Source organism: Notamacropus eugenii, chromosome 5, assembly GCF_028372415.1.
Source record: "Notamacropus eugenii isolate mMacEug1 chromosome 5, mMacEug1.pri_v2, whole genome shotgun sequence".
In the NCBI taxonomy this organism is placed as follows: domain Eukaryota; kingdom Metazoa; phylum Chordata; class Mammalia; order Diprotodontia; family Macropodidae; genus Notamacropus; species Notamacropus eugenii.
This window is the reverse complement of record NC_092876.1, coordinates 99,421,192-99,437,979: the sequence shown is the minus strand read 5'-3', so window position 1 is coordinate 99,437,979 and position 16,788 is coordinate 99,421,192. Positions and strand designations below refer to the sequence as shown.

The window sequence follows — 16,788 nt, the reverse complement described above, 5'->3', positions numbered from 1 at the left end:
CTCTTCATCCACCTAGTCCAAACCACACACTAAAGCAATCCCCATCATGACGTACCCAACATGTGGTTACCAATATCTGCTTTAAGACCTCCAAGAAGGAGGAACCCATTACCTCCTCAAGGTAGCTCCATTGTCCGTTCAATTCATTCTTATGTTCTACCTTCATAATATCTGTCTCCTCCCCACACTCATATCCAACATATTGGTATAGGACCTTATATCTCATACATACACTCATGGTTAGTATCCTGCCTGATATCTCTCCCCATTCCAATGTCATCCTCCACCTAGTGAAGGATCACATAAAATCATCTCAAAGTCATTTTCCTAATGCACAGATCTGACCATTTTGACTCAATACTCTCTAGGTGCTTTCTCTAGGATAATATATGAAAGCTTCTGTTTTTTGCTTTTAAAGCCCTCCCAACATGGGCTCTCCTTACCTCAGCACTTTTCTGACACTTTACTTCCCTCTACATGCTCTATGATCCAACAATACTAGGTTTTTGCTATTCCTTATGATATATGACACTCATCTCCCATATTTGTGCTTTTCCATTGGCTGTTTCATGTGCCTGAAATGTCCTCCCTCTTTACCTCTTCCTCCTGGTATCCCAAGCTTCCTTCAAGACTCAAGTCAGATTCTACTTTCTGCAAAAGGCCTCCTCATATACCCTCCCTCTGAAATTACCTTCCCTTTATGCTGAATTAATCTTTTATGTACATTGTTATTTGCATGTTGTTTCTTTCACTAGAATGTGAGCTCCTTGAGGAGCTTGATGGTTTGGTTTTGGAGTTTTTTTTGCCTTTCTTTGTATCTCTGATGGTTAATACAGTTCCTGGCCCATAGTAAGTAAATAAAAAATGATGGAGACAGACTGATGTTACATGAATGAAATTCCCTTCATTATTCTAGTTCCTAGTCTCTTGACATTCTTCCATTTGTCACTTGGGTGGTGCAGTGGATAGAGTCTGGGCCTGGGGTCAGGAAGGCTGGAGTTCAAATATGATCTCATACACTTACTACCTGTGTGACCTTGGGCAAATCATTTAACCTCTATCTGTTTCAATCTCAATTGTAAAATGGAGCTAATAATAGCACCAATCTCCAAGGGCTGTTGGGAAGATGAAATAAGACAATATTTGTGAAAAGTATTTAATACAGAGCTGGTACATAGTAGGTGCTAATAAATATGCTAATGAATATCATCATCAATGTCCTTATTAATCACAGTGCCATTTAGGCTCTATTACAGCTGAGGTCCACCATAGGCAGGACTACAGCAGGACTATCACTTCCCCATTTCTAGGAGTCATGCCTCTTTTAGTGTGGTCCAAGATCATATTAACTCTTATAGAAATCACATCTTATTTCTGGGGCATATTGAGTTTTAAGCACAATTTAAGAAGTAGCTAGATGGCACAGGAAATGGAGTGCTGGATCTGGAGTCAGGATGACTTAACCTCTACTCCTGCCTCAGACATTTAGTAGCTGTAAGACCCTGGGAAAGTCAGTTTCTTCAACTGTAAAACGGGGATAATGATAACACCTACTGCTTGGGGTGGTTGTGAGGGTCAAATGAGATGTTTGCTAATAATCACGTAGCACAGTGCATGGTACATACTAAGAGCTTAATAACTATTTATTCCTATCACATCTCCTTCCCAATTCATTAAAACCCTCCAATATTTTTCCCAGAAAAAATACCTCTCTAACCATGCTTCCCTGATCTTGAATTTGTAAACAGAATTCTATCTTATTAGATTTCTGACCTCTCAAGATCCCTTTGGATACTGACTCCACTGTTCAATGTATGAGCTATCCCTCTCTTTTTTTTTGTCAACCAATTAATAAGCATTCTATCTATGACTTTCAATAGATCATTGATAAAATATGTTGAAAGTACAGAGTAAAGCCCAAATCTCTGGGTTTCCTTCTCTGCTGGAGACCTCCTGTAAATTGACTAGCTTCCAATCACTTCTGAATCCATCTAAATGTATCATCATCTAGTTCACATCTCTCCCCCTTCTCCCCAATTATGATACAAGATACTATCAAAATATTTGCTGAAAATTAGATGTACTATATCCACAGTATTCCCTTCAGCTACCAATTTCATAATCTTTTTTATGAAGTAAATGAGGTTCGAATGTTGTGACATGTTTCTGATGAAACTGGATTGGTTTTTTGTAATCCATGCTTACACTTAAATGTTTGCCAACTATCTCATTAATTATTGCTTCTAAAAAATTCCCATGAAGTAAAGTCAAGTTCATTGTCCTAAATTTACAGACTCAATTTTTTCACATTTATTAAACACTAGGTTGCTTGTCCTTTTGCTACTTCATGATACCTCTGTACTATTCTATAATCTTTCAGATATTTCTGATGATGACTCATCAGCCATATTAGCTAGTTCTTATACATATAGCTATAGATCATCTGCACAAATGACTTGAATTCATCAAGGCAAGCGGAAAAACTAAATTTTTCCTTTTTCATTGTTGTGGGCATTTGTTATTGTTTAGTCATTTTTAGTCATGTCTAACTTTTCATGATCCCATTTGAGGGTTTTTTAGCCAAGATACTGGAGTGTTTTGCTATTTCCTTCTTCAGCTCACTTTACAGATGAGGTAATTGAAGCAAAGAGGGTTAAGTGACTTGCTCAGCTCACACAGCTAGTAAGTGTCTGGTTCTGTGAAGTTTAGATTCAGTCAAAGGCTGCACTTGAAGACCTAGGGGGTCACATGTATTGTCAAGGCTCCAGATTCCTCACCTTAGTTTGTTTTATCACCTTTTAAAGAATAGAATAATCACTCTGATAAATCATTAGCACCTCTGAGAGACTGAGACAGAGACAGAGACAGAGACAAAGAAAGACAGGGAGAGACAGATCTAAAACATATATAAAAATCATTATTGTTTCAGGACATCTGGGTATTTCTGTTTCAGAACTGGAGTGGAATGAAATACTTTCAAGTCATAAATGACTCAACAAAAGCAAGTTTATTTAGCCATATCAAGTGAGGGACTTGAAGAGAAAAGAAAGAATATTCCCTGAGTATGCAGCCTTGATTCACTTAATTACAGTTCTTCAGGTGATGGTTATTCTCTGAAGTCATAAGCCTGAGGGAAGAGTTTCAGCCCCTGATATCATCACAATTTTTGTACTTAATTGATCAGGATGTGATATCAGTGACTTTAGCCTTAATACCCTAAGCCAATTAAATCTTGATAATAGTTTCAATTCCTGTTAAGGAAAAACTAGCCTAAACTGCATTCAAGCTAGGTTTCTAGAACTCTCTAAGTTTCCTGCATTAGATCTTTCTCCAATTTATTCTGTACAAATTCATCTCTCATCTCCTGTTCCTTCTCCTTCATAATCCAGAAATAGGGATCAATCAACAAGCATTTATGGAGAGCCTCTTCTGTGCCAAATATGACCCTAAACCCTTGCACTGGCCAGGAAAATACAAAGGATGAATCATTTCTACTCTCAAAGAGGTGACATTTTAACTGGGGCAGATAACAACCACACACACAAACATACACACAAACACGTATGTACACTTATTTAAATGTATGTATATACATATACAAGACAAATATAACAACAATAAATACAAGGTAGTTAAGGAGGCAGGACGCTAGCATTTGACAGACTCAACAAAGGCTTCCTGGGAAAGATGGTGCTTTAGCTGTGCCATGATGTAAGAAAGAGATTCTTTGAAATGGAGGAAAAATGGGAAGACAACGCAGGAATGGAGATAGCTAGTACAAACATATAGAGATGGCAAGTGGAGTACCATTTGTAAGAAATACAAAGAAAGTCAGTATGAATTCACTAAGGAAAGAATCAATTCATTTGGAGAACAGGTTCCAGTCAATAATTTGGGGTTCAGGTGAGGGCTTGTTAGGTAGCTGCAGATCATGTTTAAAAAATAAAGTTGAACAATTTTGCTTCAAAAATACATAATGTAAAAAATAATTTTTTTAAAAAGATACATGAGTAGAGATTCAAGTCAGAGTAGTTTTTGCAAACATTTTTCTTTTCTAAAAGGAAAAGAAAAATATGAAAGTATTTACATGTTTGTACATGAAAATAAACAAAAAATCACATAAATCCTTAGAAGTGCTAAATAAATATTTATTGAATAGAATTGAATCAGGTGGAAATTTGATATTTTCACTGTGAAAAAGGCTCTTCTCCAACCATTAATTACCATTTTCAATCTGCAGAAATACTCCAGCTGAGCCTATGTTTTCATGGGAATATTGAAATGACAGGAAACCTGTGACAGCAATCTCAGAAAGAGTGCTTTATTAAAACATTGCCATCAGAGTGGTGGGAGTTACATTCTTGGACTTCACTTAAATTCATTTTAAATATCAGAGTGAATTTGCAGTTAGATAGATTGCAGGTGTCCCAGAGTCTTCAATTCGTGTTTATTACTAAAACTGACACGGCATCCTTATTTCTCACATTAAAAAAATGCAATTACATAATTATGAAATGATTTGCCATAGATGGTTGGTTGCCTGGATACTTTTCCTCAGACGCAGACATGCCGATATCATAATTTAGGAATTTCAGATTTTGGCAAGATCTACTAGCAAATGCTGGGTAGCATAGTAGAAAGACCCTTGGCTATGGAGTGAGAGGATTTGGGTTCAAACATTGCCTAAGTGACATCGTCATTTAACTTATTGTGACCTCAGTTTCCTCAAACTTTAAGAGAGTAGGTTGGAATAAATAGCTTTCTTGGTCCCTTTTTTTGACCTCTATATCTATGATCCTGTTTACTGACTCTTTGTACCTCTGACACAATCACTTGTCAGTCAATACAATAGTGTTATGTTGTTACTATATGTGCGCTATTTTAGGTACCGGTGGATAACACTGATTCAAGAGAATCTCCAAATGCAAATACTAGATTTCCAAAGTTCTCCTTCAACTCACTAATATAGACCTTTCAGTAGGAAAATAATCTCTACATATTCATGGATTCAGTACAACTCTATGTAGCTCTGTTCTGTGCTAGGCAACTTTTAAGTTTGGATCCTACACACACACACAAACACACCCACAAACACACACACACACACACACACACACACCTCTCAAAGTTCTAAAAGACTCATCATAGGGAAAAAGATAAATTGCTCTCTTGGCAATGAGAAGGTTGGTTTTTATTTTTTGTTTGACTTATGTTTTCTTTTTTTCTTAATCCTATCTGAAGAGACAATCTGAGAATTATGTTTCTCCTTCAGATTTCTCAGGTGAAATCAAGAGAGCTATTTTTTGAATGGCACATTTGCAAGCTGCTTTCTCACCAAACATCCTTTTATTTTCATAGCTATCCATGACAGATTGCAATAAAAATGAAAATAACAGAGTAAAAAGCCCATTATGGGCAAGGTAGAAAATAAATATTAAAAACAGTCCAGTATCAACAAAAATTGCTTAAAAGCAAGAAATTCTTTCATTAGACAATATTTACTGTCTCTATATGATTGACACTTGACATCATTGTTTTCATTTGGGCCTAATCCAAAACTCTGTAAGTTAAAAACTTAGTTTATGAACCATAGGAATCAGTTTGTAGCATGTTTCTACTGAGGAAATAATGGAACAATTTATAATCTCTTCCTCTCCCTCCCATTATCTGGTTGTCATGATAAACGTCCTTTTATATTCCTTCATTTTCTATAAATTTATTTGAAGTTACTTACCTACATCAATAGAGGTTGTTTCCTCATCTAAGAGTTCCCTGCATTAATTAAATCACAGGACCTTCTATATCTCAGTTTGAGGTGATATTGAAATAGGTTATCTTGAAGCACTTTTCAATGTTTCTTTCATCTCACTCTTCTTTTAAAGCTGTAAGACTCAAACTAGGGAGGAAGTCAACTTTGGGTCCCACAGTGATTTGTCCATAGTGCGTCCTCAATAACTGTGTATCAAATGAATGCATTAAAATAGTCAGTACAGGATAAAGGCAAATTCTTTAGCACTATGTGTGTAGGTATAGTGTAAAGAAACCTGAACTTTATGTGAAAGCCCATTTTCTATTCCTACTCTGCCATTTATCAAGTGTATGTCTTTAGGCAAGTTCTTTCACCTCTTCAGTCTTCAGTTTGCTCATCTGTAAGATAAAGGGAACTGGGCTATATATTGCCTAAGTTCCCTTCCTATCTCCAAACCCTGTTTTTCCATGAATCACCACCACTGATACCTCTATCAATTACCATCTGACAGAGACTTGGTCAATCATGTCATATGAATGGGAATTTCAAATCTGGAAAAAAGAAGGATGAAAAATATCGGTGCCAACTAACAATGTTTAGAAACATCATTCAAAGCCAAAATAGAATAGCCACTTACTTACATGAGTATTCAGCCTAAATAACCCTCCTCTACTCTTCCTTGTGTTACTCCTACGGGTCAGAACTGAGATAAAGTGATATGAGACCAGACAATGACCCACATGACTAGCTCTCATCCCTCAGGCCCAAAGGTAGCAATGTATTGCAGCCTACAATTTTCAGTATTACTTTTGCTAATAATCACTGAATCACAGAATCAAAGATTCTCAGAGATATAGGTCTCTCCCAATGATAGAATCCCTTCTAAATGATTTCTGACAAATCAAGATTCTACTCAAATATTCCCGGTGATACATCCAAACTATTACATTATTAAAACATCTTCCTTTCCTTTTATCTACACTTACATCTATTCCTTTATATCAACACATCTTGCTATCTACATGCAGATGACGTATGCATTTTTTCTCTTTAATTTACTTTCTGTATTGACTTCTGGAGGAAGACAGTAATGTCTTCTCTTCCACATGACTGTTTTTGAAGTCTTTGCCTAGTTGTAATCAATTTGATTTTTTATGAGAAGAGACAGTTATTGAGATAAGACAAAAACCACTGATATTTAACTCTGAAATGCAGTTATATTTATATTTGGATATTACTGCCCCTGAGGTTAATGTAGTTTGCAAAGCCCCACAAAAACCAAAAGCAGAAGTTAGACCTTGAGGGCCTTTCTTCAGAGGAGTTGAAAAAAACAAATAAACTTGTATTTTCCACCCCAGGACACAGAACTGGGAGTCAGAAGAGTTTATTATCATCATTATCACTGTCATCATGAGCATTTAGATAGAACATTAAGGCTTGCAAAATAATGTACATATACACATACTATATCTATATCTATGTCTATATAGCTCATATCTATGTCTATCTATATATGTAGTTATGTATGTATACATATAAATATATATACATATACATAAAATCTCATTTTATAACATTGATTCTAGCCTATCACTAATTAGCATGTTGAATACTTTTCTTCTCCACACTTTAATTTTCCACTGATGGAAAAGAAGAGGTAGGACTGAACTCACCTCTAAAATTCCCTCTAAATCTAAAATTCTTTGAATCTATTAATCTTTTCAACTACTCTCTGCCCCTCACTTCAGGATGGAAATGATGGACAGACAACATGACCTCTCAGACATGATGTCTATGTTCCTAATTTCCTATGTTTCTAAACTCTGAAACCTTCCTTGTAATAAGGTTGAGGAAGGGGGCTATTTTGAAAAGGATGTGAATAGAGGAGATGAGAGTATCAGTATAGGAGTATAGAGCATAATATCTTATCCTCAACTGATGAATGATTTAATATGTTCTGTAGATGAACTGCAAATACGATACTCTAATGGATTTTGTCATTTTTTTTTTTATTGCAAGAAAAACTTGAGCCCTGGATTTCTAATCTGATTGTCCCAAATTGGAAATCTGACTCTGCCATTGAATATCTGTGTGACCTTTGGCAAATCACTTCAAAACTTCAGTTTCTTCTTTAAAATGAGAGAACTGAACTAGTTGACCTCAGAATTCCCTTCACGCTCTAATACTTACAGTTTATATTCTTAAAGTAGATTAAAATGTTGAAAAGCATGAAATCTCTACTAATATATCAAGCAATTAGTAGGAGACCACTGGGGTCTCTGCTTTTTAAGTACCACCTTGTCACTTAATCCCTTATAGTTCAATCACATTGCCCACATATAATTCTGTGTTTAGACACTGTCTACTGATTCATATGTTTTCTTTAATGTCTTTCTCTCTCTGTCCACATCTATTTCTACATGTTAATAGATGAAACAGAAATATCTATATGCTGTTCAAAGTATACTCAAAAATTATTTATCAAGAAGAAAAAACTGCACTACTTATTTTCAGTGATTTTGACAGAAATCTAAGATTTTCTGTCCATATTTGGTCTGTGAAAAAAAATCTGTTAATTTCCTTTGATATGTTCATTTAATCTACTGCTGGGGATAGGACTTTTGCTGAATTGATCTATGTGTTTTATTTTTATTTGTCTTTTGCAAAAGGTGACCTAGGACCAAAAACTTTTCCCACAGTATTATTTGCATACTGGAGTAAAAAATAAAGCTATATATAATTACATTAAATATCAGGGTGCTCAAAATGTATATTTTGATATGGATTTTGTGTGTATGTATGCATGTGTTCGTGTATATATATGTGTGCATGAGAGAGAGAGAATAAGGGAGAAAGTTTTGTCCTGTCTAGATTTATCCCTAGAAGCACTGCAATGTCTCTTGTGGTTAACTCAATTTGGAGATAGGAAAAGAGAATATGTATATTTGAGGACAGGTTCATACCTTTATCAAGTGGCATTCTTTTAGTAGAGGAGTTTCATCCATGGTGAGAAAAATAGTGATCTCAGTTTTTCAGATCCTAGCAGGAAGTGTCTACCTACGTCAATTTATCGAAAGGATAAAAATGGAAATTAATCTCCCACCAAAAAAATATTTTCTACACTGGCTATAATAATAACTTAATACTATACAAGTACTTTAATATTTTCAAAGTATTTTACACATAGTCATTATCTCCTTTATTCCGTTACATCAAACTATAGAGACAAGTGCTGCAAATATTATCTCCATTTTCCAGGTGAGAAAACTAAGACTAAGAGTAGTGAAATTACCAGGCAAAGGACATTCAGATGGTGGTGTCTGAAGTACAACTGAATCTGTGCCTTTTCATTCTCAATGCAGTGGTCTATTCATTATACCATGTATGGCTTATGAATAACCCACATGCCCTTTATGCCTAATTGCTTCTGAATGTGATAAAATCAATACTTAATGTTACAAAAATAAAATTAAAAGGTAATGAAATCACACTTATATTGAGTTTCTTTTTCTATTTTCAGGTTTTATATGGGGTGAAATTAAACAGATGTGGGATGGTGGACTTCAAGATTATATCCATGACTGGTGGAATCTAATGGACTTTGTAATGAATTCCTTATACTTGGCAACAATCTCTTTGAAAATCGTTGCATTTGTAAAGGTAACTTTTATATGAATCTTGGTGAAAGAAAAGGTTCCGATAATTAGCAATACTTTTAAAATCTGTTATAATAAAGATTTTAATTAATGAACTCATCTACACTCTTTGCACCTTATCACCATGCTCACAAAAGTCATCTGTAGCAATTTAGAAAGCAATGAATGAGTTATAGTCATAAAACTGAATTTTAAAATGAGAAAAAAAGATCATTTCCCAATGCCATCACATCTACATCAAATCATGCCTCAGAATTACCTATAAGAAGCACCATAATTAGTGTGCTGTTTCAAAGGCTAATGAAATTCCTCCCATGCTCACATACTTTTTAACATATGGCAACCAAAATATCCATTTTTGTCCTTGAGAAAATAATAGCTAAAAACTCATAGAGATCAAAATATTGCACTTATAAAACATTAAAATTATAATTTCAGCCTAAATTAATATGGTTTAATATCATTAAAGGGAAATATAATTTCTTTTTTCCCCTCATCCCACTCAGGATGACAGTGCTTGAAATCATACACACCATTACTCCCCCAGGTTTTATACAGCATCAATCTCACACTCAAACTCCACATATTGCATAACACAGTCTTTGTTCTTTAGTGACTAATGAAATTATTTTGCACTTGATGTAATTCTTCCAACCGAAGTCACAACATCTTGTCTCCTCCTCCTCCTCCTCTTCTCCTTTTCCTTTCCATACATCTTTTAAGAGGCATAGTAGTAAAATGAGAAAAATTCTGAACTTAGATATTAGGAGCTAGAAGACTGCCTGCAGATCTAGATATGTCTCTTTCAGGGGTGTGTGAAATTGAACAAATTGTAGAATTTTGAGCCAGAGGGGAATGAAGAGATTCTCTAGTCCAGAGGTGCCAAATATGCTGCTAGGCACAACACTCCCAAGTACAGCCTGAACCAGAACAAAATGTTATTGGGAAATAACAAAATATGTAAAAAACCAAACAATAAAACATAAATAACATTACACTTTAAAAATATGTCATCACGCAGTCATTATGCATGAGAAGTAGGACTTGAATCCAGGTCTTCCTGGATCTGGAGCCAGCTCTCTCAATACACCACATGGCCCCTCAAAAAAAAATTGAAACAATATACTATCTGCCAGGGTTGTGCTGGTAAATGTTTTATCAGCTGTCTCTTTGTCACTCTCTCTGCTTCTGTCTCTCTCTGCACACACACACACACACATACATACACACATGTTTATATATATTTATATATACACACATGCATATATACATGTATGTGTATGTATATGCACAAATACACAATATTCACACACATATATGTGCATATATATATGTATACACATATATACAACACACTTTCAAGATCTGCAATGTTAATATTTCTCCACTGGTTTCTAAAATTTTGGCAATTGTCATGCAAATGAGATATTCACAGAGCCTATAGCAGCCAGGAATATGTCAGCACAATTCTGAATCTCCAAATACAACAGACTCTCCATATGAAATAAAGAACTAAAGCATTTACTCAGACACCAGAAAGCCAAATCCATCATAGTAACAAAAATCCATACACAATAACAATGCAGAGAACAATACCATCCCCAAGCTTTCCCCCTGCTAGGTTTCGTACAGCTCCATTAAACAAATCACAAACCAGTTCTTTCACTCATGCTAGCCAGCTGCCTACTTGCCTGCATCCTTCCTAGCTCTGACTAGACTCTGAACAGCTTCCCCTCAGTTCTTTAGCTCAACTTCTTCCTGGTCCACCCGTTCAGCAAGTTCCTCCCACCACAGGTTCCATATGACTCAGACTTCCATGTGACCCTATTATTGGCCCTATTAATGGATGGTAAAGAGCTTCCCATTAAGAAGCAAAATTACATTAACAACAGGCAAAAATACATTATCAAGACAGCAATCAATAAAACAAGAAAGAGAACACTAACTACAATGCATCATTTGATGTTAACATGATGACATTGGGAAATGATCTTTTTTCTCTTTAAATTCCTACATTTTTTTAAGTTGCATACTAATGAAGAACCCATGAATACTGTAAGGATAATCATCTCTGTCAAATATAATTCATACTAATTGATCATATTTATTTTACATTTTATAGTTTATTAAATACCCTATGTAGTTTGTCCCATTTGCACTTCACAATGATCCTATGAGATAGATAAAGTAGCTCTTGTCACTATTGCCATCCTACAGAGAAGGAAATTTAGGCTGAGACAAATCGTGACTTGCCCAGCATTAATCAACAACAAAAAAATGCAACTAGGAATTGAAAAAAATAGACATCTAGAAATCTCTATTTTCTGACACCAATCCATTCTTTGACCCTCCCTCTACATTCATATTCTTTTCTCACATATAATGACTTGTCTTTTAAGTTATATGGGGACACTTTTCTTTTCAAAAAATTACTAAGCAAAAAGTAACACAGTTATTTCTGAATCTGGTAAGTTGACCTAGACCATAAAATTCAATAAAAACATAACCATTTTTGGTGTAATAAAATTTTCTAGAAGAAATATGTACACTATAAAATCTGATGAGAACCCCTTCCATGTTTGAGGTCCAGCCATCCATTAAAAGCAATGTTAAATACCTTGGCAAACAGTCTTAATGTGGAAAGATGTACAAGGATAATCCTCACTCAAAGAAAGGCTATCTGGAGGATATTTCATGACATAGTAGAATATGGAACTCTCATTTGGAGCCAGCTTAATCACTTATTACCTGTGTGACCCTGAATGCATCACTTGGTCCTCATGGTCCTTAAGTTTCCTCTTCTGTAAAGTGAGAAGGTTGAATCAAGTGACCTTTGAGATCACTTCCATTTCTAGTCCTATTAACCTAAGAAGAGGTTAGTTTAGGGGCAAATATTCAATTAGAGGTACTTCCAGGCTATCCATTAGGCATTTGAAAATATGTATCAGAAGATTATAAGAGAGATTAGAGCTTGAGTTTTATATTTGATAATAAAATTATAAAAATCATTATAGTTAAAACTATGATAATGGTTACATCTGTTGGGGTGGGGATTTACTGATAAAGAGGAAGAGAGGAACTAATGAAAAAGACAATGAAGCTGTAATCAGAGAGAGAAAGGGATCTTGAGCATGTAGGAGGAGAGGAGGGTTTATCAAGCAGATGTAGATAGCCAATAGTATCAAGCTCAGTGGAGAATGAGGGTTATATTTTAGAAGGCAGTTTCCATAGATTGGTAGCAGTTCACTAGGGCAATGGATTCATGAGTGAGTGGATCATAAGAAAATGAAATATTAGGATATGGGCTAAATTTTGAAGACATTTTCTGGTGAACAGAAAGTGAGTTAGGAGGAAAGGTTCATTATATACATAAATAAAAAAGCAGACAACTCATATCTATAATGCACTGAAAAATGTATCTCATTGAAAATAATAATGCCTTATAAAAACTTATTTTCTTTGTAGACTGACACATGAGAATTTCTTTCATATATTGTATTTCTCTCTAGTAGCTATTAGGAAGGCTATTTGAGCCTTTTAAAATTAAATATTTAATATATCTACCTTTTATTTTATTATACTCAAGGATTTTTCTTTCCTTGACTTCACCCTTATCTCCTATTTCATCTCATCTACACATACATACAGAGAAGGAAATCAAGCAGAGGCCTAGAAATATGAAATTACTCATTGATGAAAGGTCAACATAAGCACTTTGGAATGATGGGCAAAAAACTGACTACCAGCAAGATCTGAACTCAAGTATTATTTATGATACATACTGGCTGTGTGAACCTGGGCCAATAACTTAATCTATTAGTGCTCCAGCCAGCTCTCTAAGACTGAGTTACAATTGTTCTTCAGTCATGTCCAACTCTTCTTGACCCCATTTGGGCTTTCCTTGGCAAAGATACTGGAATACTTTGCAATTCCCCTCTTCAGCTCATTTTAAAAATGAGGAAAGTGAGACAAGTCTAAGTGACTTTCCCAGGGTCACACAGCTAAGCAAGTATCTGAGGAGGGATTTGAACTCACAGGAATGAGGCCTCCAGACTCCTGGTCTAGCACTCTATGCACTGTGCCACCTAACTGCTCAGTGAGTTGCAGGATTTCTTCCCAATTTGATTGGTAGAGGAAATTTCTTTATCTAGGACTTCCTTCTATAAACAAAAAAATAAGCCTAATTCCCTAGCCCCTTCTAAATAGCAGGGAGTCAATATAAAATAAATAGACCACAGGGCTGCAAACGTCCTATAGGATAAGAAAGTTTGAAATTTTTTTTTCAGAATGTTTTGTGATTAATTGTATTTGTTACAAATTTTTGGTCACCTTTCTCTTGTTAATCATGTAAGACAACATGCTGGACTGTGCTTTTTGGCAGATATTTTTTGATGTGATTATTTTAGCATTCCAGGAGAGAAAAAAAAGGAAAAAAGAGAAACAGTTTGCTTTCACTAAGAGTCCCACACAAGCTATCTATCTCAGACTCTCCTATCAATCTTCTCTTTGTCCTTCCATGTTTTGCTCTACTTTCTGGTGACCAATGACCCTATTGGAGAAGGGTATCCCATGCTTGTAAGGTCTGCTATTTCCATTAGAAAGGCATGTATATTTTGTCCAGGATATAGTTTCTATCTCTGTATCTGTTTTTCTTTCTGTCTCTCTTTATCTCTGATTCTCCTTGTCTCTCTTTCTCATTATATCTCTACTTCTCTGTCTCTCTGTATGTGTGTGTGTGTGTGTATGTGTGTGTGTGTGTGTGTGTGTCTTTCTGTCTGTCTCAGTATCTGTCTCTATCTCTGTCTTTCTGTTTGTCTGTTGCTTTCTCTCTCTCTCTCTCTCTCTCTCTCTCTCTCTCTCTCTCTCTCTCTTTCTGTTCCCTCTGATCAGCATAGATGTTCAATCTGAGCTGTTTTGGACCTAACAGGCCTCTTTAGACAACCTAGAGGCACTCTCTCACAGAAGGATCACCATATTGGTGCTTTAGCCATACTGCAGCTCAGAATTGCTGAGCTCATGCAAGTCAAAAGCCTCAGCCTCTTGGGAGGCATAGATTTAGGCATGCATGGCCCACCTGGCACAAACTACTTCTCAGGTTTGTTTTTTTTTTTTTTTAGCTCATTCTAGACTTTTCCTTAGGTCATACCTTCTAGGAGGTAGAAATTACAAACTACAGTGGTACACATTCTATTATGCAACTTCCAGATGATTTATAGACAAAGTGTGAGTACAAAAAATGTTTCAGGTTTCAAAGTACTCATAAATCTTGGCTTGAAGAACTAGTGGGCTTTGGGATGCATGCCAGGATATCTTGATTCATTGGCATTTTGCAGTGCATGGGCTTGTTTTGAAAGGTAGTTCTGAGATAGTATTTCTTTCCATAAATGGAACATTTTAATTATTTGGCTCCCCCTTTCCCCAATTTCTGCAGAGGTGTTAGTTAATACTGAGTATGTTATTGTCTTGAGACACTGTTAAACTGTTCATGCATTTTTTGTTAACTTTATGCTCTTTCCTCTTTGAAGACCTTTCCTTCTTTTCTATCTTTGAAATGTTTTTACTCATAACATTTATTTTCAACCTCGTGGTAGACAGAGCATGATAATAATAATGTTACATTCAATTCAAGTTTAAAAGCCCTTTTCTCATAGCAACTTTTTGTAGTTATTATAATTCCCATTTTACAGATGGCAAAACCAAGGCTTATGGACCTGATAGAATCCCTGTGGTCACACAGCTAATCATGCTATCACAGTCTGTGTTGGAAGGGATGTCAGAGCACATATAGTCCAAATCAGTAACATCATGCCATTTCTTCTGCTCCAGCTGCCCCTCGCTTGTAGAGAGGTTCATTCTGATCATGATTCTTGTCTGCCTTCCCTTATATGTTTTGATTTATTTTTCAGTATTTTAAAAGAAATACTGCTATAACAAAGATTGTTTGTTCTAGCAATAGTGCTTTGGTTTTATATAGCCTCTTTCTTCTAGATAACTCTGAACAACTGTGTATCATTAATCTCATAAATTCCAATCATCTAGTTTGGGGGCAAACATTGTTTTTTTGGCTTCACAGATGGAGAGGCTAGGGTATGCTCCCAAATAATGCGATTTTCTTAGCTCATCTTTGGGTCTATGACAGTCATAGAGATGTGATTTCCAGCTGCTTAATTCAACATCCTCCCAATTTGCCTGTTTCAGGTTTGGAAATCTAGACATAAAGTAGCAATGGTAGGACCTAGCGTCTTCACCATATGGATGGATGAAGGCAGGAGAAGGGATTTTCCTCCTATTCTAAAAGATCATGAATTAGGTCTAGTTTAAGTACCACAGAGCAGGGGTTTGACCCAGTATATCAAAACATTTAATAATTTAGCATGGAAATCAATATGATATTTATTCTTAGTCAGTTCTTAGTTAAGCAAAATCAAACTAATCTATGAATGTCTACTGAATATAAAGCTCTTAGAAACACATCAAGAAGTAAGAGGCAAGCCTTTCCCCCTGCCCACTATTTTCTTCAAGATGAGGTATAAATTCCCTTCAAAAGGCATGATTTTTGTTTTCCTAAGTCCTCTTTACTCCTTTTTGTCTAACCTTCACTCAAGTCCATAGTTTCAAAGCTGTACCAGCAGTGAGTATCTTTGAGTGGACATCTTGACAATGACAGAATTCATTTATCTGAGTTCTCCCATTGAGATAATACTTTGAAAAAAGATGGATTCAGATACAAAATGAGAGACACAGAAGATGCAGAAGGAGATAGAGGAAATGAAGACATAAATATGTACACATATAAGTGCATATATACACCTACACACAAACACCACCAAAGATATTCCAGACTGCATGTGGACTTGGAGAAAAGTCTGCACATCCATGACACCTCTATCCACAGAAGCACACACATCTGGCAGCAAGTGCCACATACAAATATACATGAACAGCTAATATTGTTGTTGTTAATTGCATAAATAACTTGTAAAGATATAAATAACTTATACTGAAGATGGAAAAAGTGGGCTAATTTGTGTAAGAGAATCTGTATCTACATACTTAAATTAGAATGAATGACTTGGTAGAGGAGAGAAAAAGGCAAATTTAAAAATTAAAATTAAAATAAGAGGAAGATAATGTTAATAATATTCATTATTATGCAACTTGAGAGAAATACTACATAAGGAACCCCTAGAAGCAGCTAGGTGGTGCATTGTACTGAGTGCTGAGCATGGAGATGGTAAGACTTATCTTCCTGAGTTCAAATCTGGCTTCAGATGCTTACTAGCTATGTGACCCTGAACAAATCATTTAACCCTGTTTGCCTCCATTTCTTCAGCTGTAAAATGAGCTGAGGAAAGAAATGGCAAACCACGTCAGGATTTTTGC

General features: G+C 35.6%; 1 protein-coding gene across 1 annotated transcript in view; it reads left to right on the top strand.

Annotated features, from left to right (window-relative positions):
- TRPC4 (transient receptor potential cation channel subfamily C member 4) overlaps window positions 1-16,788 on the top strand; it is a 268,137-nt gene that overhangs the window by 214,623 nt on the left and 36,726 nt on the right. Inside the window, exon 5 of the mRNA XM_072610416.1 lies at window positions 9,270-9,409. Coding sequence (XP_072466517.1) covers window positions 9,270-9,409 — 140 coding nt within the window. The remainder of the gene's footprint in view (window positions 1-9,269; window positions 9,410-16,788) is intronic.